The following is a 24,620-nucleotide window of genomic DNA, read 5'->3' as shown; positions in this document are numbered from 1 at the left end:
CTGTTAAGAACAACAGCTGCCATTCCCATTCTCAAACATAATTCTTCTACCTATATACTGTATTTATTACTAATAAAGGTTTTTTTTGTCCAAAAAAAAAAAAATATATATATATATATATATATATTTTTTTTTTTTTTTTTTTGATAAAATAAAAACTGAATGTATTCGACTACAAATATTTTTTTGCATCATGCTAAAGCTGCTTATTTTTTTTAAAGAGCCCATATTATGGGTTTTTGAAAATTCCCCTCCATGTAGTGTGTAACACAGCTCTAAGTGAAGTGAAGTATCCAGCTAAGGCTTAAATCTGTAAGAATACAGTGTTTAAAACTGTTGATTCATCTATAAAAGAGTCGATTCATAGTGCTTCAAACGAGTCGCCTTGATACCGACTCATTAGGTGTTTCGCCATGACGTACGAACGAAACAAAGTTTTTCACGTGCACGCGCAAACCCGGGAGATTTCAAACCTGAGGCCCCGCCCTCTGACGCAGTAACCCAGACACACACACACACACACCCACAAACACACGCACACAAACATGCCGGTCGATTGAAGTCACATTGCAGATGGATATATTGAGTCTCTACCCAAAGATGAAACCTCAGCATTATAGCCAAGCAGTTGGAAACTACTGGAAACTTCTGGAAGCTACATGCTACAAAGAATACTTCATCTGAGTTTGTTAAAGGAAGGATCAGTAAAGAGTAACTGATGGACGTCAGGATGGGTTTCTTCCATTTCTCAAGTGTAAGTACCTGCGGTTAAAGTTGTTGCCTCGTTGACTCTAGCTTGCAAATGTATTTAGTTGTGTTTTGTTACTTGTAACCGAGTGTACTGTATCAGGTTAACTGGCTATATTCTCTTATCGCGTGCAAAGTCACGTTAAAAACGCGACGCGTGCTGCTTTGTTTATGGAGCTCCGTGGTAACGTTAGAGGTGTGCATACCCGCGGCTGTCCCCGCGCCAGATTTCTGCGGCGCGGGAATAAATTTCCGAATAAATCGCCGGAGCGGTCGGTAACGGGTTTGATTTGGGACGGGAGCTGGCTGCCTGAGAAAGAGAAAGATGTGTCTGCTTGGTGCTTGTGTGTTAGTGCGCACGCGCGCGTATGAGAGAGAGAGAGAGAGAGAGAGAGAGAGAGAGAGAGAGAGAGAGAGAGAGAGAGAGAGAGAGAGAGAGAGAGCGAGAGAGCGAGCGAGCGAGCGAGCGAGAGCTTTATGCTTGGTGCTGTGTGTGTGTTTTTACAGATTTTCGGTTTTATTCTCCCCCGCTCTTTAGCGGGATCGGGCGCGGCGGGCAGAATACGGGGCGGGTTCTAAGGCTAAAACCTGGCGGGTGCGGGCGGAAGCGGGAGCGTTCTCGTCCGGAGGTGTTTGTGTGTGTGGCAGCTAAAATCCACGCCTACACTATCTAGCGTGTATGAACTGTGATTACTTTTTAAATTGCTGATTAGCTATTGGCCATTTCACTCTCTGACTGAAGGCAGTCGACCAATCGCGACAGACTGTCATCGGTCCAATCAGCGCAGATTAGCTTCGCGCTAAGGAGGGGTTTGGGAACAAATGAATCACTGGACGATTCATACAGGAGTCGCTGGTATAATTAGGTAAAAATAAATGCAGATTATAAGACCATGAAAGTGTTTTTTGACCTTGCATGAATATTAGACTGTTGTTGGAGACCCTTACAACCAAGATATGACCCTATTTCATGTATAATATGGGCTCTTTAAACAGCAACACTCTTGCAGCTCATACGATTTGTTTGTTTTCAGAGTATTGTGTATATTTTATTTAACAGTTATTAATGCTGTTACTACATTTTTGCATCAATTTTTTTATTTTTTCACATAATAAATTCCTGATCCTTTGCATTGCATTTTTATTGCTGAGACTGCAGCTCTGCATAAGACTTTTGGCCAGCGGAGAAATTAAAATGGTCGTGCCGAACTGAGTCTGGTTCTCTCAAGGTTTTTTTCTTCACTCTCCTATTGGTGAAGTTTTTTTTTCCCTCTCCGCTGTCGCCACTGGCTTGCATGGTTCAGAATCTGAAAAGCAACTCATCGATGAATTTGCTCTTCAGTGTTTGGACTCTCAATAATGACTTCAAACCACACTGAACTGAGCTAAACTGAACTGAACTTAAACACTAAAAACTGAACTACCCTGATCCAGTTACTATGACCATTTATGTGAAGCTGCTTTGACACAATCTACATTGTAAAAGCGCTATACAAATAAAGCTGAATTTAATTGAATTGAATTAATCATAAATGACCCAGTATAATAGTTTTGATGTTCTAAAATATTTATCTAACAAATTTAAATTAAGACAACAGTCTATTCAATATACATGTTAAAACTGCAAAACAGTATAAATTCTGTACTAGGAAAAATGAACTCGTTGGAAACAAAGGAAATAAATCTCCTTGCATAGCGTGTTCATAGATATTGCATTGCTTTAGTATTAACTCTACAAATGTTGACAAAAAAAGCACATGATTGATGGTTTTTCCCCGCGGTATAGATTGAGAGATCAGAGAAATACAGTACAACATGGTCAGAAGTGAACAAAAGACTTTAACCTTAATGCCAGAATTGAAAAAAAAAATGCATCCCTGGTTTTATAAGTGATCCGATCGACCAAAACGCATCTTGTTACCCGGTATAAACATGACAATAATTGCAGATTCCCTCTGTCTCGTCTACGTACGTAAGCCGTTCTCATGGTTTTAGAGGTTGAACCGTTGAGCCGTTCTTACTTTTAGAGGTTGAAATAGCCGCGCAATGACAAAGAATAGACTGACTGAATCGATAAGGCGTTTAAATTGTGCAATGACAAAAAATAATATAGATCGCTCCACAAAGCACATGAAAATGAAAGTAACGAGTCTGATTTTAAAATGTAAGGAGTAAAAGTACAGATATTTTTGTAAAAATGTAAGGAGTAAAAGTAAAAAGTTGTAAGAAAAACGTGTAGAGGACTAAAGTAGTGATACCAGATAAATAAGTACAGTAAGTATATGTACATCGTTACTTCCCATCTCTGCAGAAATGTACAACAATGGGAATCTAGAAGTGTTTTGATATAGATGCATTGAATTTTTGACCGCCAAAAATGATCGGCCACCAAAAATAGGTTATGCTATTTAATGGACCCACTCACATTTTGTGGCATCAGACATTGTTGGCATACTCTATTCATTTTGGAAGCATTAATAACTGATATCAATATATATATTGTTATTGTTCAAATTTGAAAAGAATTAATCGAGATCACATTTTTGCCATATCACCCAGCCCTATTGACTAGACCTGGACACAAGTTCCAGGTTTAACGGACATAAACTTACAAAAACAAGCAAACAAAAGAAAAAAACACTCCAACCTCAGCCTGTAACTTACAATAAGTATATTGACCAAACACATAAAATATGAAAGAAAACAGTGTGGGATATGTGGTTTATCTGCAACTCCCAATTGTTCAGTTGAAAAACCAGTCAGGCTTCAGATCTGAAAGTCATGCTACTGTATAAAGAACAGAACACTGCAGATAAAGACACAAGTATCTCACTAGTATCTCACAAGCCTATCATTGAGAAAACAGAGAGGTCTTTCGAGAAGAGCCACACACACATTTACAGGTCAAGGAAAACCTCCAAAGCACATCTCTGTATGTTGAGTAAAAGTGAATGTTTTGTCATCATTTCTTCACCCTCATGTCATTTCAGACTGTTATGGTTTACAAAAAAAAAAAACATCTTAATCATAAAATTGTGTACATTATACTTTGTAGTATAATTTACACAATTTTTTTAATTTACACAATTTTTCTAAAACCATGGTACTGTTTAAAGCAGGGGTGGCCTACCCTGTTCCTGGAGAGCCACCTTCCTGCAGATTTCAGTTGCAACCCATATCAAACACACCTGCCTGTAATTATCACGTGGTGTTCAGGTCCTAATTAATTGGTTCAGGTGTGTTTGATATGGGTAGCAACTAAAATTACATCAACTGAAATTCTTTACTTACATCAATTAAAAATAAATAATTTGCCTTGAACCATATTTTTTTAAGTCCATGAACGTACAAAGCATATTGTAATGACTGCTGTACTTGGGCAACTGGAGCTACTACAGTATAACATAACTAAACTGTTTGATTAATCTAGCAGGGTGCTAGTATGTATGACGCATAACTTTACGCTTAACAGCATGTTAGCAATGAGAACACTCCCATACACCGCACAACCCTGAGTGTCAGCAATCTGGCAAAATAAGCAGGTAGGAGGCAGCAATGACAGTCGACCTTTTAATTCTGAGCTCAAAACATAAACAGCCAACACAATCTCATGGCAATTCATATCTTTTTGATTTAGTGGCTAATTCGTATGAATTCGAACGATCTAATTCGTACAATTTAGTACGATTTGCTCATCACCCAATGACGGTTGGGGTTAGGTGCCACGCCTCCTTTTTAAAATCGTACATTTTCTGAACTCTGAACTCGTACAAATTCGTATGAATTAGCCACTAAACTGGCAAAACTTAAAATACTTAAAATATTTACGTTTTCTCTTGAGATCAGGCTGGAACAGCCCTAAACGGGGTGCTTTCTTTACACACTTCCCTTGTTGATGGTGATGGCCAATATTTTATAAAAAAAATTTAATTTTGGACTTAAATCACAGAAGCTCAATCATAAACACATAAAGTTTATAACAAAACAAACTGTGTATTTTAACTAATATAACACATGCCTGTGTGAGTAACATTTTACATTGGTCAAAACAAATATTTCTTAGTTGAGCTCTTAATCAAAATCATTTATATTCAATTTAAACTTATATTTAAACTTAAAATATATAACTTGAAGAATAAAACAAATAACATTAAACTGTAATGAAACATGCATTTTTAATTGAGTGAAGTACAGTTACAAATATTTTCCAGAGAATTCTGAGAAAGAAGTCAAGATGTGAACTCAATAAAACAAGAAATAAAAGTCAGAGTTGTGTGATAAAGTCTCTGTCAGCTTCAGTCGCTGAAACAAGCTGTTAAGAAGTTCAGCACGGGGCTAAATATGTTTGCATTGACACCGTTCAACTTCATGGATTTGTCTGGACAATCCTCTTGCAGATGATGTTCTTAGCTTACGAGGCTGCATTTAAGCTTTGTAATAGATGTGAATGAGTGTGAGAAATCTCTGTCTGTATATCTCAAGGCCAGCAGTGACACACACACACACCATGTCACAACCTCGAAAACAGGCCATCAGCATCCGGTGAAATGTGCACACGCATTTACAGATTATTCCTGGCTCAGAGAACAAAACAGTGTAAAAATTTCCTCTAGTAAACAGAACGTGCGATGAATCACAGATAACTGACTCCCTGTGCATGAGGACAGACAGTGTTTTTGATAAACTATTTTTTCCCCTAAATTTGGATGAATATTAAGTTTGGATGAACTTGATTAGATTTTTCATATCATAATACCTTAAAAATAAGGTGACGTTAGTCTTTTATTGCATATTAAAATGGCGATCATGGATCGTATTTTTGGAAATATTGGATTTAAACATTCTGAATGCTGGATAAATAATCTTTCTATTAATGTATGATTTGTTAGGACAATAGTACAATATTTTTAGATAATATTTGGTTGAGTTTTTGAAAATCTAAGGGAACAAAACATATGAATACTGGGAAATCGCCTTTAAAGTTGTCTAAATGACGTTCTTATGATGTATCTTTGGCTATTTCCACAAATACACTTATTATTTCTGGCTTAGAGAACAAAACAGTGTGAAAATGTCCTCTAGTAAACAGATTGTGTGATGAAACACAAATAACTGACTGTCACAGACAGACAAGTGTTTTTGATCAATCTTATTTGTCCTATATTGGATGAATAACAGGTTTGGATGAACTTACATTTGACCTTTCCTATCATATTACCTTAAAAACAAGGTGACTTTAGTCTTGTATTGCATATAAAATGGTGATCATTGGCCATATTTTTGGAAATATTGGATTTAAACATTGTGAATGCTGAATAAATAATCTTTCTATTAATGTATGATTTGTTAGGACTAATACTAGTACAATATTTTTGGATCATTTTTGGTTGTGATATAGATTTTGAAAATCTGAGGGGACATAAAATTTATATAGATACTGGGAAAATCGCCTTTAAAGTTGTCTAAATTAAGCTCTTAGCAATGTTTTGACATTTACTGTTTTAAAAAGTATCTTCATGAAACAGGATCTTAACTTAATAACCTAATGATCTTTAACAAAAAAAAAAATGTCATTTGGACACATATGATGTATATTTGGCTATTTCCACAAATGTACTGATTATTCCTGGCTCAGAGAACAAAACAGTGTGAAAAGGTCCTCTAGTAAACAGATCGTGTGATGAATAACAAATAAATGACTGTAACAGACAGACAAGTGTTTTTGATAAATCTTATTTGTCCTATATTGGATGAATATTAGGTTTGGATGAACTTGGCCATAGACACATTTAATATTTCATATTTAATATCATATTACCTCAAAAATAAGGTAACTTTTGTCTTTTATTGTATATTAAAATGGTAATCATGGATCATATTTTTTGGAAGTCAGCACGTTAACGGCACACCACTAATATATATATATATATATATATATATATATATATATATATATATATATATATATATATATATATATATATATATTTATAAATTAATTTATTATATATATATATTAATTTTAGAAATTTAACACACAACAGTTGGGTTTGTCCATATACTTCACACAAAATAAGTATATTAGAATATTAGTAGAGTAAAAAAATGACAGATTTTTTTGACAAATTAAATGACTGGGTAGTTATCCTTATGATTAAATTTATCAACAAATTACAAAGAATCAGCAAAAACACTTTCAATTATGTACCGACAAACAAAATTGTGAATTCAAAAAGTTGAATACAAAAGAAGACATACATCGACTTTTATTGTCATTTTTTCTTAAAAATTCTTTAAAATACTGTATACATGTATGTTCAATGGTAACACTGCTAAAATACTTTTCTTACTTACAGCTTTCCTCTTGTTTCTAGTCGAAACATCTAAAAAGTCAAAATCAAGAAGCAGTTTCTAGAAAAGCAATAAATATTTTCTTGTTTTAAGAAATAATGTGTCAAAATCAAGTGAGTTCTTCCTTAAAACAAGCAATGGGGTAAGCAAAATAACATTATGTCAAAAGGAAAAACAAGATTATACAGATTATTTTGCTTGTTTTAAGGAAAAACTCACTTGATTTTGACATATTATTTCTTAAAACAAGGCAATAATCATTGCTTGTCTAGAAAATGCTTCTTGATTTAGGAATTTGTAGGTATTTGGACTAGAAACAGGACAAAAACTAAGTAAGAAAAGCATTTTTGCAGTGAAAAACTCGTAAAGTCTTGGAATCACTTGAATGTGAGTAAATGTTGAGGCATTCTTTTCCCCAAATGAATACTTTAATGTAAGAAGCTTAGCAGAGTGTGTTTCAGAACATTAACAAATTTCTCACAGTGCATACAAATACCATCTTACATCACAGCGACTGGCAGTTCACCAGCAAAATAAACCCAAAACAACAACAAGCTAATCATCCTGCTTTCTGTCTGTGTATGCTTTATTCAATTGAAAACAGACTATTTTTAGAATATAATGATGATTCAGAGGTTAGCTTTTGGTCAACAGGTTGCAGCAAAGTTCACAAAAACAAGTACTGCAGTTGTTGGTTTAGTAAGTATAAAGAAACGCAGCCTCTAATGACTAATGCAAAAGGACTGTGTGATTGCTGAACTCAGCAGGAGTAAAGATCTCAGCAGCTCATTATACACGTTGGTGGAAAACAGCAGCAGGGAATCACTTAGGAAAGGTTTTTGGATTGTCTCGATTTGTGAAAGAAAATCTCCAGCTGGGCTCAGTGTTTTCTCACAAAACAAATCCAAATTTCCAACTTCGCATTAGCGTGATTAGTGTAGTATGTTTTTCTAACACACAACCTCACATGACCTAGCTAAAAAGGTTTTTGGTCACATATAAAAAAGCAGAAATTAAAAAAGGTAAACATCTTAGGTGAAAGAAATGCATATTAGTATTGCAGTTACTAGAATTGAAACTGAAATACAAATAGAATCGAAATAAAATGATAGAGCAAAATTAGTTACCTAAAACCAAAATGATGAAAATGTCCTATTAACGCTTCATAAAATAATAAACAATAATAATATACATATATAGTGCACATTTTGAACTTACCTGTACCTGTGACCATTCATTGTCTGCCCACCTGCAAAAGCATAGAAAAAATGTGGTTATTCAGGAACTATTAATCATAATAATAAGGTAATGTGAAAGTAGCATTAAAGCTACATATAAAGTAGAATGTGAAATATAAAAAGAAACCCCACATAAAGAAACATTTTAATGATTATACTTTACACATGTAAGGAAAATGTGACAAAAAGCAAAAAAAAAAAAAAAGCATAACATTAAAAAGCATACCTTTTATTAGGAAAAGAAAATAAACAATAACATAATTATAAAATTCATTAGGAGTAAAAAAAAAAACACAAGTGTAATTTAAGCCTTCTTTGTATTTATATAATGCACATTTTAATGCACATATTTATACATGATTATAAAATAATGCAAAAGTAACATTAAAACTACAAATAAAGTAGAACTTGAAACATAAAAACAATGACACGCACACACACGCACGCACGCACGCACGCACACACACACACACACACACACACACACACACACACACACAGGGAAAAGTAAAATGATTATACTTTACACATGTAACTAAAATGTGACAAAAAGCATACATTAAAAACTTCATTTTATTAAGATAAACACCAAAATATTTATAAATAAACTTCAGTAAGAGTAAAACCCTACAGACGTGTAAAAGAATTTTTTTTTATTTAAACATTCTTAATAATGAAACAAAATATATATTTGTATGTATATATATATATATATATGTATATATATATATATATATATATATATATATATATGTGTGTGTGTGTGTGTGTGTGTGTGTGTGTGTGTGTGTGTGTGTGTGTGTGTGTGTGTATATTTGAAGTCACAATTATTAGCCCCCCTTTGATTTTTTTATTTCTTTTTTAAATATTTCCCAAATGATGTTTAACAGAGCAAGGAAATTTTCACAGTATGTCTGATAATATTTTTTTCTTTTGGAGAAAGTCTTATTTGTTTTGTTTCGGCTAGAATAAAAGCAGATTTCAATTTTTTAAACACCATTTTAAGCTAATTGCTTTTCTGACTGTCTTTAAAATAAACCATCATTATACAATAACTTGCCTAATTAACCTATAATGCCTAGTTAACCTAATAAACCTAGTTAAGCCTTAATTGTCACTTTAAGCTGTATAGAAGTGTCTTGAAAATATCTAGTCAAATATTATTTACTGTCATCATGGCAAAGATAAACTAAATCAGTTACTAGAATTGAGTAATTAAAACTATTATGTTTAGAAATGTGTTGAAAAAATCGTCTCTCCGTTAAACAGAAATTGGAGAAAAAATAAACAGGGGAGCTCATAATTTTAACTTCAACTGTATGTTCAACATTATATATATGAAATGCACATTTTGAACTTACCTGAGTGTTCATTTTCTCCTGCTTACCTGCAAAAGCATAGAAAAAATGTGGTTGTTGAGGACTTGATTATAAAGCATGATTGTAAAGTAATGCAAAAAAGTGGCAATAAAACTACAAATAAAGTAGAATGTGAAATATAAAAACTATAACTCGCACATAAAGCAACAGGTAACCAATTTGAAAACCACACAGAAAAGAAATATTAAAATAATTAAACTTCAAACATATATGTAAAATGTAACCAAAAAAAAGCTTAAACTTAAAAAGCATACAATTATAAAACAATAAATAAAACTAGAATAGAAAATAAATAAATAAAAAACTGAATTAATTATAAATTTCATTAGGATTAAAACAAACCTTACAGATGTTTAAGAAATTAAAAACATTTGATCTGAATATTCTAATTATTATAACAATTATATATAATATTATTGGATTAATAAAACTGTAACAGAATTACAATTATAATTAAAACAATATGTCATGTACAAGTGTTGTTTTATCTTGTGTTTTCATTAAGCTGTCATTGTTATTAAAACATTTCTAACTTTATGGATAACTTTTACCCTTGAAGAAATCCCTGGATGTTCACAGCGGGATATTTTGTCTGATCTTTTGTAGTAAACACTCACACTTGAGTCCTGGTGCTGAAGTCCACTTCTGGTTTTCCGGCTCCTCCCTCTCAGGGTGATTAGTGTGGTAAACCCCATCATGATTGGCTGCAAGAGTTAGTCTCATTACTGCATGTACAATGAGCCACTGAACACTCTGATGCTGGACAGAGGAACCTCATCTGATCCACACACACACACCCTCGCGCTTGCTGGAATTACAGGATCAAGCAGGAATTCGGACATCTGATGGTTTTATTTGATGTCTGATCCACTATGAAGTACTCCCAGAGAGGTTAAAGCTTAAAGGAAGTCGAGTTGGGAATATTTAGTTTGTTTCACGTCACCATGGAGATCAGGAAAGTGCATCTGAAGGGTCCCGGGACGGTTTTACTGACCATGATGATGTTCAAATGGGGTGAGTTTATTCTTTCTCTTTCTCAATACCTACAGAAACAACACAGGAGACAGGATGTATAAAATTCTACAATCATAGTAACTCAGAGTAAAATAATAGAGCGTGAAGGTAATCTTTTCCATGTGGTTATCCTAAACAATGAAAGAAAGATCAGGATGAGCATATATTTAAAGCTGCAGAGAACATTTTTATAGAATATTGTGGTCAGAAATGGTTGGAATCTGATGTTCTGATAATATTTGGTTGTTTTATTTTGAGAAAGGCAAGTTTTTTCAGATGGTTTAGTTTGAGCAACAGGCTTCACTGATTTTAAAATGTACAAAAATTATTTTATAAAAATAAAAAGCATTCTAAAATATAAGCAAGGGTCTACGTTAATGTTTCAGATAACTTTGTGTTTTACATATCTGTACTTGTTTAGATGTATAATGCTAATACTAATATAGTGCTCGGCATATATGAGTACACCCCATTATAAAAATGAATATTTTTATCCATTTCTCAGTGAATATGGGTAATATATATTGGTGCATTTGAATAAACCTGATTATTAAACAGATAATATTTATTAAAATAACATTTTAGTCACAGAACATATTTAGGAATGGAAAGATAATGCATTTAAAATCATGCAAAAAATATAACAAACTACAAAATTTCAACAAAATTTTATACATTTTTTGTTTCTCTTGATTTTTGCTATTTTTGAAAAGTTTATTTAATGTTTTTCCTAACATATACATTTGGGCTACTAATTTTTAAACCATTATTAAAAGTTATTTTGTAAGATTAGCTCAAGATTTGGCTTCAGTGCTGACTAAACTAATGTATAAATTTATATATTATACAAATATTGTATTTTAATGCATCCTCAAGAAAATATTAATTTAAATGAGAGATTTGTGGGGGGTGTACTCATACATACTAAGCACTTTGTCTGTACTTGTTCAGATATGTATAATGCTAATACTAATATATTCAACAATTATTGAAAAAGTATAAATCAGGTATTTTTCCTTTGACTTATATAACTATGAATAAAGAAAAATGCAACCTAACAACCACTCAAAACACCCTAGCAACCACAATCAGTCTTAACTATTTATATTTTAGCTAAATGTTTCCAGAAGACGATATAAAAACAAATTATAAATACTGTCAAACCCTACACTGTAAAAAAAAACACTGGCTGCCTTAATTTTTTAAGCTGAATCAAATTAACCTTATGTGTCCATTGAACTTATCTTATGTTAAACTGACTTAAAATTAACTTAGAACTTATAAAATTAAGTTAGTACATGATTAACTTAGTTTAATAAGTTACAATAAATTAAAAACATATGTCCTCCTTATATTTGAAATTATATATGTACACTGTAAAAAATCATGGTTGCCTTAAATTTTAATGCTGAATTAAATTAACCTTATGAGTTCATTGAACTTATATTATGTGAAACTGACTTAAAACAGAGGGCGCAACTCATAAAGCTAAGTTTGAACATGATTAACTTAGTTTAATCATTTATAATGGACTAAAACATTTGCTGTCGGGACTAATTGATCATATATTTTTGTACAGTGTAGGTTTTTGTTTTATTCATTTATTCATTTTCTTGTCAGCTTAGTCCCTTTATTAATCTGGGGTCACCACAGCGGAATGAACCGCCAACTTATCCAGCAAGTTTTTACACAGCGGATGCCCTTCGAGCCGCAACCCTTCTCTGGGAAAGGTTTTTGTTTTAGTGTTTATGAAATATTGTGTCTTATATTTTGTTAAAATTAAATGTTTGTTATCGACACCCATGAAAACAATACATGCAATGTTTACATTACATTAAAGGTCCTTTATAAAGGAGAAAAAAATCTCTATGTAGATGTTCAAATCTTCTTCACTCTTTAAATGATTTTGGCGAATAACATGGTTCTTGTTATTATCACTTTTTCACCACAAGTTCATTCAAAAATGAAAATGAAACCGTTATTTATTCAAATTTGTCCCAGATATGAATTAATTTCTTTCCTCTGCTGATCACAAAAGAATATATTTTAGAAAATGTGTGCAACCAAACACCTGCTGGTTACCATTTGACTTCTATTAACCCAAAATATTAAAATAGGTATGGACAAACCTAACCAAATTTAATTTAGAAATTTACCCCAACAGTTGGGTTTGTCCATACTTCACACAAAATTGGGTTAAATTAACTTAGAAATAAATATTGTAAAAAAAAAAAAAAAAAGACAGATTTTTCATAACAAATTAATATATATATATATATATATATATTTTTTTATTGATTAATTATCAATTAATTGTTAATTTATACATTTTTATATATAATATTTTACAAAAATATTAAACTTTAAAATTGAATTACTACATCCTGTACTCAAATAAAATATATAAAGTTTAGATGCAAAAACTTCTAAAAGCCATTTGATATTTTCTTCTAAAATTAGTATTTTTCTCCAACTCTTGTGTGTAGGCTAAGTAAGTTGACCACCACACATCAGAACTACAAAATTAATAATAATAGTTAATAAATCTATTTAGATATATTCTAAACGTAGAAATGACCAAAAACCCTTTAAAATTTATATCCATAAACATTTTTAAACTGTTGAAATTTGAAAAACATATTATTATATAAAAACATACATAATTATATATTTAAATCCTAAATGAACTGAAAAATAAAATTAAAAAATTAAAAACACGACAAAAAAAAAAGATTTATATTTATTTATTTGTTTTGGCTGAACTATCTATTTAAGATCACATGCCAAATCTTTTACATTAGTTTGAATGAGTCAGTGGATGTTTTAAGCATTACTAGTGTTGTGGTCATGTTATCTGCTTTTCTCTGAGATGCAGTGGAGTGTTACTGTCGTCTCCTCCTGTCTGGAGTGCATTTGACTGGTGTTTGGTACAGACAGGAGTTTGGGGGAGGTTACGCGTTTTTTTTTTCCTCTCCTTCATCACTCTCAGGCCCTCTGTCTGAATCGAACAAAGTTTGGGGGGTGGGCTTCATTGTTTCGCGTTGCCATGAGAGCAGGCCTGAGTCACTGGACGGTGTATGAGGCTGGAATCCGCGTTAAGCACTTTTAACGAGCTCTGTTTGCTTTTGCGTCCTGTAGGCTTAACGCTCTTTCATCTGACTGCACAGTTAAGCTGTCTCTGAGTATTTAACTCTGTAGTGATCATAACCAGGGAATGCTTTTGTGGATGATAACAAATATGTGCTTTTTAGTGTGAAATATTGATGGTTTGAAGTTGGAAATGGTGCATGTAATTGTGTGTATATGACTGTTTGAGTTCATGGGCAACAGAAGTGCCAATGTTTATGCTTTGCACAATACTTATATCCACTTTTTACTAAATTTTGACAATATCCAGGATATCCATTTTAATGCGTTTCACTAAAATAAAGATTGCATGTTAAATTAAATTAATTTTAAATGTCATTTTGCATAAACAAATTGAAAAAAAATGGTTGAAAATATTATAAAAAAGTTATTACAATGATTCTTTACAATAAAATGGAAATTAAATGGCACAAAATAAAGTTTTAAATAAAAGAAAGATTATATTAATATGCTTTATAAGATAATATTTGTCATTATAATTATTTTAAAAGGTAAAACAAGGTAAAACTACTAGAATAAAGTTTATGAAAAAATAGAAAAATCTTTCTCCCTTTTATTCAATGCAAAAAAAGTGCAACAAAACTTTTTTTTTATTATTATTTTTAACTGTTGTTTTTATTAAAAACTACTCTTAAAATAAAATTAAGCAATAACATAATAAAATAAATAAATAAATAACAGTAACAAAGCTTTTACAAGCAGCATTGGGATATTTCTCATGTCAATGTTAGTTTTGGTCTAAAGTGTTATAAAAAAATTTACATAGAAAAGTTGACACTTACATTATTTGCTCAGTCAAACTGACTCAGATCGTGCCACTGAGGTGTCAAGAGTGGTGTGGCAATTACAACACTGCATCTCGAGGACATTTGCATAGACTAATGGGAGTCAATGTGGAAACGGAGTGAAACTGGCTCGATGTCCTGACTGAGCTTATAGTTCATGTCAAATCACGCATGCAAATGTGACATCAAGTGCTCGGGGAAATGAGGGGGATCCTGGAATTCACATGACTTCTTTAAAAGAAGTGTCTACAATAGACTCAACCCCCAATACTAATCCCAAATACAGCACAGCGAGGGAAGGAGACCTTCACACGCCAGCCAGGCAAGAACACATTCACACTACACAGTCTACTGCACTTTCAGAGTCGAGACCCTGCTCATGAAAACAAGAGTATACTCGCTAGTGGAGTTAATACTAATGCGAATATTAAAAAATAGTGCCACATGACTAGTCTGTCACAGGATGACACTAGTCACTTACAGGACTGAACTAGTCTCTTAACTAGTCTCTCACAGCACAGCACTAGTCATTTAGAGGACTTAACTAGTCTCTCACAGTATATCACTAGTCATTTAAAAGATTTAGCTATTCTCTCACAGCATATTAATCACTTACAGGACTTATTTAGTCTTTGGCAGCATATCAGTCACTCACTGGATTCAACTAGTCTCACAGCATATTACTAGTCATTTACAGGACTTAACTAGTCCCTCCCTCACAGCATATCAGTCACTTACTGGACTTAACTAGTCTCTCAAAGCACATAACTAGTCATTAATAAGAATTAACTAGTCACTTACTGGATGTAACTAGTCTCTCACAGCATGTAACTAGTCATTTACAGGACTTAACTAGTCTTTCACATTATATCACTAGCCATTTACAGGATTAAGCGAGGCTCTAACAGCATATCAATCACTTACAGGACTTGACTAATCTCTCGCAGCATATCAGTCACTTACTGGAATTAACTAGTCTCACAGCATATTAGTAGTCATTTACAGGACTTATAGTCTCTCACAGCATAGCATTCACTTACTGGAATTAACTAGTTTCTCAAAGCACATAACTAGTCATTAATAAGAATTAACTAGTCACTTACTGGATGTAACTAGTCTCTCACAGCATGTAACTAGTCATTTACAGGACTTAACTAGTCTTTCACATTATATCACTAGCCATTTACAGGATTAAGCGAGGCTCTAACAGCATATCAATCACTTACAGGACTTGACTAATCTCTCGCAGCATATCAGTCACTTACTGGAATTAACTAGTCTCACAGCATATTAGTAGTCATTTACAGGACTTATAGTCTCTCACAGCATAGCATTCACTTACTGGAATTAACTAGTCTCTCACAGCATACCAGTCACATACTGGACTTAACTAGTCTCTCACAGCATACAAGTCACTTACTGGACTTAACTAGTCTCTTACAGCATATCACTAGTCATTTACAGGACTTAACTAGTCTCTCACAGCATATCACTGGTCATTTACAGGACTTAACCTTTCTCTCACAGCCTATCAATCACTTACTGGACTGAACTAGTCTCTCAAAGCATAAAACTAGTCATTTACAGTACTTAACTAGTCTTTCACAGTATATCACTAGTCATTTACAGGATTAAGCTAGTCTCTAACAGCATATCAATCACTTATAGGACTTATCTAATCTCTCGCAACATATCAGTCACTTACTGGACTTAACTAGTCTCACACCATATTACTAGTCATTTACAGGACTTATCTAGTATTTCACAGCATATCACTAGTCATTTACAGGACTTAGTCTGTCTCTCACAGCCTATCAATCACTTACTGGACTAAACTAGTCTTTTACCGCATATCAATAGTCATTTACAAGACTTAACTAGTCTCTCACAGCATCTTACTTGTCATTTACAGGACTTAACCTGTCTCTCACAGCCTATCAATCACTTGCTGGACTTAACTAGTCTCTCACCGCATATCAGTCACTTACTGGACTTAACTAGTTTCTTAGAGCAAATAACTACTCATTTACTAGACTTAACTTGTCTCTCACAGCCTAATCACTTACTGGACTTAACTAGTCTATCACCGCATATCACTTGTCATTTACAGAATTTAGCTAGTCTCTCACAGCACATCAATCACTTTCTAGACTTAACTAGTCTCTCACATCATATCACTAGTCACATAGAGGACTTAACTAGTCTCTCATGGCATATCAGTAATTTACAGGACATAACTAGTCTCTTGCAGAACATTACTAGTCACTTACAGGACTTAATTGGTCTCTTATCACATATTACTAGTCATTTACAGAATTTATATAGTCTCTCACAGGATATCAGTCACTTACTGGACTTAACTAGTTTCTTACAGCAAATAACTACTCATTTACAGGACTTAACTTGTCTCTCACAGCCTATCAATCACTTACTGGACTTAATTAGTCTCTCACCGCATATCACTAGTCATTTACAGATGTTAGCTAGTCTCTCACAGCACATCAATCACTTTCTAGACTTAACTAGTCTCTCACAGCATATCACTACTTACATACAGGACTTAACTAGTCGCTCATGGCATATCAGTCACTTACAGGACGTAACTAGTCTCTCGCAGAACATCACTAGTCACTTACAGGACTTAATTGGTCTCTTACCACATATCACTAGTCATTTACAGAAATTAACTAGTCTCTCACAGCATATCAGTCACTTACTGGACTTAACTAGTTTCTTACAGCAAATAACTACTCATTTACAGGACTTAACTTGTCTCTCACAGCCTATAAATCACTTACTGGACTTAACTAGTCTCTCACCGCATATCAGTCATTTACAGATGTTAGCTAGTCTCTCATAGCAAATCAATTACTTTCTGGACTTAACTAGTCTCTTACAGCATATCACTAGCTAGTCTCTCATGGCATATCAGTCACTTACAGGACGTAACTAGTCTCTTGCAGAACATCACAAGTCACTTACAGGACTTAATTGGTCTCTTACTACATATCACTAGTTATTTACAGAATTTATATAGTCTGTCACAGCATATCAGTCACTTACTGGACTTAACTAGTTTCTTACAGCAAATAACTACTCATTTACAGGACTTAAATTGTCTTTTACAGCCTATCACTTACTGGACTTAACTAGTCTCTCACCACATATCACTAGTCATTTACAGGTGTTAGCTAGTCTCTCACAGCACATCAATCACTTTCTAGACTTAACTAGTCTCTCACAGCATATCATTATTCACATACTGGACTTAAGTCTCGCACAGCACATCACCTGTCACATACACAACTTAACTAGTTGTAGATTTCTTTTTAATGTAAATCATTACAGTTTTATTTTAAATTTGAAAGAAACTATATACATTTTCAGAATAGAATAAAATTATGTTAATATTTTCAAAAGCTGTATATGAATAAATCACTTCACTTCATAACACAAGTTAATCCAAGTGGCTTTAAATTCTCCACTGTCCTACTAGAACCACATAGCAACATATATTAAATCACAAAATAGTGAACAAAACAAATGGTCTTTTCGGATGTACAGAATCTCAAAGAATAATGCTACAGTCCTTCAGCTAGAGCTAATGCTAAAAGCATTGTGTTAATGCTAATGTGGTGTAACAACAAAAGCATCACCTATAAAGCCTTAAAGGTTAAAACTCCGGTTGTAAGGAGGAATAAAGCTAATTAGCAGTGAGGAGCTAATGACAAAGACCCGCTGAGTTCATGTCAGTGCTAACAACAACTATAGTCAAAACAGTTTATATTTAGTGTGACATTCGATTTTAGGTGTACTAATAAGAATTGAGCGCACATACAAACCAATGGCCGCAGTGGTCTGTCCTGTGGCTGTGAAAGTAAACAGATCTCAGGTTATCACCAGGTTCTGTCACACATCTCACACACGTCCAGCTGCCCTCCTGCTCTCATTCTGTCTGTGAGCCATCCGTTCACACCCATATCTCTGGACAGATGCATATTAAAGGAGTGTTATCTCCTATGGATATGGACGATCTCCTCATCTAACTCACACATAAACCCGACACAAACATCACACCCAAAGGGATGACTAGTTAAACTCTTGCCTTCAAAGTCCATACTGTTTGTTAAAGCATTAATGGTACAGAATTGTACAATTTTTAGGTTTTCAAAATGTTTTTAATATTATTATTATTATTATTATTATTATTATTATTATTATTATTATTATGAGTACCCGGCTGAAAAATCCAGCTTAAACCAGCCTAGGCTGGTTGGCTGGTTTTAGCTGGTTTCCAGGAAAATGACCAGCCAAATCCAGCTAAAACCAGCTTGACCAGCCTGGTTTAAGCTGGACATAGCTGGTTTTGGCTGGACTCCCAGCTTGGCTAAGCTGGTCAAGTCGGTTTTAGCTGGTCATCTCCCTGCCAGAACAGCTAAGACCAGGCTGGAAATGGCTGGAAACCAGCCAAATGGCCAAAACCCCTTTAAAACCAGGCTGGTTAACCAGCTCAAACCAGCCAACCAGCCTAGGCTGGTTTAAGCTGGATTTTTCAGCAGGGTAGTAGTAGTAAAATTACATTACCTCTACTAATCTTCAATGTTATTTAGTGCAGCCATCAAAACAAAAACACTTGTGCAAACATACTAAATGTGAGCAAATGTAAAACTAATTCATGTATTACTTGATATTTGTGTCAACTTATGCAATACAATTTACTGACTTTTATTTCAATCAGAAATATTAACAATATAATTCTCAATAATGTTGCATTTGAAAAAAATAGATTAATTTAGCTTGTTTTACTTATATCTTGTGCTAAAATAATAAATTAAATAAATGAAACATTATAAAACTGACAAAATGCATACAGGAAATGTTCTTAAATGTCTATTAAAATGAATAAAAATTGTTATAATTAATTATATAACAATTAAATATAATTATATATACAACAATTTTGTCTGGTCCTCGAAACTGATTGGCTAATAGCTGTATGATATTCTGCAATCGACAAACTCGTCCAGCCTCCTCAACCTTCTGTATTAGTCCACCTACATAGAGTGACAGCAATTCAAATTCACAACAGGTTGAAAAATATTGCAGCTTTAGAACAACAAAGTACTTTCAAGGCTTTTTTTTGTTAAGATTGCAGTTGTTTTGATTGCAACTATGCAGTTTATTTAAAAGGATAGTGCCTATTTTAAATTTGTATCATTTATTTGATAGAGCGTGTTAGCAGCCATCAGCCTGTCGTACTGAGCAGAGCAAGGACAGTCGACGTTCCACCACAAGATGGCGACAGAGAAATTTTTTTTATTTTCAAACTGCAGCTGATCAAATCCTTATACAACAAGTGAGGGACATTCTAAGTTGATCTCTCTCTTTTTATGTTGTAGTGCTGTATTTATACTATTATCTGGTAGTGTTTGCTTTGCTTTAGCTTTTTCGAGGTGAATTATTATGATATCCCGATTGCAACAGAGAAATAGACTGATGTCTCTAGTCAGATGGCATTTCAGTAAGCCTTATAATCTTAAAATGTCAGCAAAATTTTAGATATTTTTGATATATTTTAGATATCAAATTTTAGTTGTCATCACATTAGATATTACGCTAGAGAATCATTCAAATACTAACTCTAAAGTGCCGTTTGTGAAGTAGTAATGGTTTCTGCTGTTCTGACGTCAGCTGTGTGTGAATGGCGGAGGCAAGTATTTCCTCATACAAAAAGGATTTTAAGACTCTTCTTGTTTGATTTTCTTTTTTATATATCGAACTGTTGTATAGACGCAATTTCACACTTGCATCACTGCTATATGGCTGTATATCAGCCTGGTGGGACACTCCTGGCACAGAATTCTACAGTTTTTAGATTTTCAAAACTTTTTAATATTATTATTATTATTAGTAGTAGTAGTAGTAGCAGCAGCAGTAATTACTAATCTACCTTAGTAGATAAGTATAACTTAGTATAACTTTCATTAATCTTCAATGCTATTTAGTGCAGCCATTAAAACAAAAACACTTTTAAATATGCAAACCTACTAAATATGAGCAAACTGTAAAACTAATTCATGTTTTACTTGATATTTGTTTAAAATTAATAATACCATTCCATTAATTTAGCTTGCTTATTTCATGTACTAAAATAACAAACGAAACAAATGAATCATCATAAAACTGACAAAATACAAGTACAATTTAGTACAAAAAGTACTAAAATTACAAAACTAATAGTTATACTTACAAGCACAATAAACTAAGTATAAAGTATATAAAAAATAGTATAAACTATGCATTTAAATTTAACTTGACCACTAGGCATATCAGCAATATAAAAGTAATTCAGACTATCCAGACATTTTATAAAAATAAAAGTGACCCAAAAATGCATGTTCCACAATGTAAAAAAATATCAGTACATCAGGTTTATATTTTTCCCTATTTATTTCTACTTTTGAATTACATTATGGGATTTTGATCTTTCTTCCAACAACTTTTAACCTTAAAAACTTTGAAAAAGTGTCTGGGTTAGTGTTGTATATTTTGATATAAAGACCTTGTAATGAATTTCCAGTACGTTTTCTGTTATTTTACAGAGCTATTTCTCCATTTATTATACATTTCAATCAATAATCAATCAAACAAACATCCCCAACAGTTATTTCCTCTTTGTGGCTTTAACAGACGAGGCAAATAGCTAATAGTCACTATACTGTATTATTTATTATACATTATATGACTTTAAACTAAATTGTCATTAAAAGCCACTGTTTAATTGTAAAGTCAAATTTACAACATCAAAAGTCGACAGAGCAGAGATCAACATCCCATAATGCAGTTCAGACCCATAAATAAACAGAAAACACTTGTGAATCACAAAATGCGGAAACCACAGACAAAATGTACAAACTTAAAGCAAAAATACTAAGACTAACTAGACTAAAATGAAATAAAATGTAATACAAGTACACTAAAACTAACTTGAGTTAAAATGAATACAAAAAACTTCTAATATTAACACTTAATTACACCAAAATAAAACTCTCATGCTCTGATCTCATGCTAATCACTGTTGTATTCATGTTTCCACTCAAACTGCATGAAAACACACACTAATACAGATGCAGTTTCTTCACCTGACCCCTCTAAAATCTGTAACCCCTAAAATCGTAAAACTAACTCGTCACTCCCTCTCACAGCAGGACATCAGACTCAAACCGAGATGATTGACAGTCCGGTAAACAAAGGGGAGTGGTTTTGGTTGATTGACAGCTGGTATCAGCGCTGTACAGAACCTGCGTGTCTGACATTCTTCCAGCATCTCACACTGATAACCTTAAACACTGAGGAAAAAAACGCAGCGCTCAAGACAGATGCAGGAGAATGAGAAGATCTCTGCCAAAGCTCAGTGTTAAAGCACTACAGCCTGTCTCCACATCCAACACAAACACATCACACTAATGCCTGTCCACATTCCACAGGCACATTTAAATAGAAGATTTATATCTTTAAGAATGAGGAGTACTGTATTGGATATAATATAATATAATATGATATAATATAATATAATATAATATAATATAATATAATATAATATAATATAATATAATATAATATAATATAATATAATATAACATACATTTATTACCTTAGTATGTTTACTTGGTAAGGTTAGTAATATTTTTACAAATGTATGTATTAAATTAATATTATTTTCTTATTTATATCCATGCAATGTTTTTTGTTTTACAATTGCTGTAAATATTTGATGGAAATATGATAAAGTTAATTTTTTTTTACATTTTACAAGAAAACCTATTTCTTTATAAAGTTTTTGTTTAATTCTGTATGTTGCTTCGTATTTATTTGTAAAACTCTAACAATTTTTGAAAGAGATTTGTTTCTACGCTTGTTTTCAGAGCAGTGATATCGTGAAATATTATTAATATAATAATTATATATATTAGAAATCTTTTCTTCAGTAGAAAACATTTTTTCCAGGTAAATTATTATTTATTTCAATAAGTAAAAATAAATAGTCGACCATTTTTATTAACAAAATCAATTAATATTTTTTGGTTTAGGCTGCTTTGGATGTCTCTATACATTTTAAAATACTCTATTTCTATGACAGAAAAAAAAAATACATTTTCAACAGCTGTTACTTTATGAAAAGTGTCAACAAATCAGCATATTACAATAATTTTATACACATTTTCGACAGGATTAATATGTGTAAAAATAAGCAGTACTACATTGGATATAATATAATATAATATAATATAATATAATATAATGTAATGTAATGTAATGTAATGTAATGTAATGTAATGTAATGTAATGTAATGTAATGTAATGTAATGTAATATAATATAATATAATAGCATAATATAAAATTATATAATATAATAAAACACAATATTAACTTGAGTGTGTGTATATATATATGTATGTGTGTATATATATATATATATATATATATATATATATATATATATATATATATATATATATATATATATATATATATATATATAATCATATACATATACTATCATAAATAAAAATGATTATAATAAAAAAATATGAATACACTTTTTTTTTAATATTACCAACCTTACCAAGTGTATTAATATTATTTTATTGTAATTTTTTTACTCTGCTAGACATTTTCTATGGAAATGTCAATACAAATATAGTATTTTTTATTTTATTTACATTTCACAAGAATAATACTTTTTACCATATTAGTCTTTGTAAAGTGTCAGGTTTAATTCTCTGTGTTACTTCTGTAATTATTTATAAAATTCAATAATTCAATAAAATTCAATAATTCAATAAAATTCAATAAAGAAATTTTCTGTCTTAATACATTTTAAAATACTCTTTATTTCTATGACAAAAGGGATACATTTTCAAAAACTGCTACTTTAAAAATCATTGTCATATGCTGATTTGTTGACACGTTTTGATACATTTAGGAGAGGATTAATATGTATAAGATGAGCAGTAATACATTGGATATAATCTATATATATTACAAGTCTTTCATGTTTAATTTTAGAGGACCTCTACATATCATATTTCATGTTTAATTCTATGTTACTTTGAAATAATTATTTATTTTGTTATGTTAGAGCACTTTTAAGAGCAGTAATCAATTCATTCATTTATTTTCCTTCAGCTTAGTCCCTTATTTATCAGGGGTTGCCACAACGGAATGAACCGCCAACTATTCTGGCATATGTTTTATGCAGGCTTCCAGCCGCAACCCAGTACTGGGAAACACATACACAACAGCCAATTTGATTAATCCAATTCACCTATAGCGCATGTCTTTGGACTGTGGGGGAAACAGGAGCACCTAGAGGAAACTCACACCAAAACGGGAAGAACATGCAAACTCCACACAGAAATGCCATCTGATCCAGCCAGGATTCGAATCTCTGAGGCACCATGCTGCCCGAACAGTAATATTGTGACTATAATACTCTCATTATAAATATCATATATATTATTATCATATACTATAATTAAAGGTTTAAAAGTGTTATTTATTTATTTTTGTTATGTATCATGTAGAATAAATATTTGACTATTTATCTATTTACTATTTATTTACTTTAAATATCATTGTAATATGCTGATTTGACACTGAAGCTACTAAAATATGAACAACCAAAATTACTATTGGAACAAAGGCGTCTGCTAAGTTATCCAGCAGCTTAGCAGTATCTACAGAATATCTACCCCATTATCTAATACAAATAAAAAAATAGAGTCTTTTTCAGGAATTTCTTGGAAAACAAGGTGACAGAGAACTGTATACTAAGCTCGCAAAAGCTGTCTGCTCAGTAGCATAGACTAACTTAAAGCTGTCCTGTTTTACACACAGCGCTCTGAGAGGATTATGCTCAGATCGGTGACCTACTCCATCTCTATCTGACAGGACA

At 32.3% G+C, this 24,620-nt stretch overlaps 1 protein-coding gene across 1 annotated transcript in view; it reads left to right on the top strand.

Moving 5' to 3' along the window:
• The first annotated feature begins 10,480 nt into the window (after nt 1–10,480).
• The window catches only part of crb2a (crumbs cell polarity complex component 2a), a 35,475-nt gene continuing 21,335 nt past the window's right edge, over nt 10,481–24,620 (top strand). Inside the window, 1 exon segment of the mRNA NM_001045299.1 lies at nt 10,481–10,729. Coding sequence (NP_001038764.1) covers nt 10,660–10,729 — 70 coding nt within the window. The 5' untranslated portion in view covers nt 10,481–10,659.

The sequence above is a fragment of the Danio rerio genome, chromosome 21, assembly GCF_052040795.2.
Source record: "Danio rerio strain M-AB ecotype USA chromosome 21, GRCz13ab, whole genome shotgun sequence".
Taxonomy (NCBI): domain Eukaryota; kingdom Metazoa; phylum Chordata; class Actinopteri; order Cypriniformes; family Danionidae; genus Danio; species Danio rerio.
The sequence above is the reverse complement of the archived record's forward strand: the minus strand, read 5'-3'. Positions and strand labels throughout refer to the sequence as shown.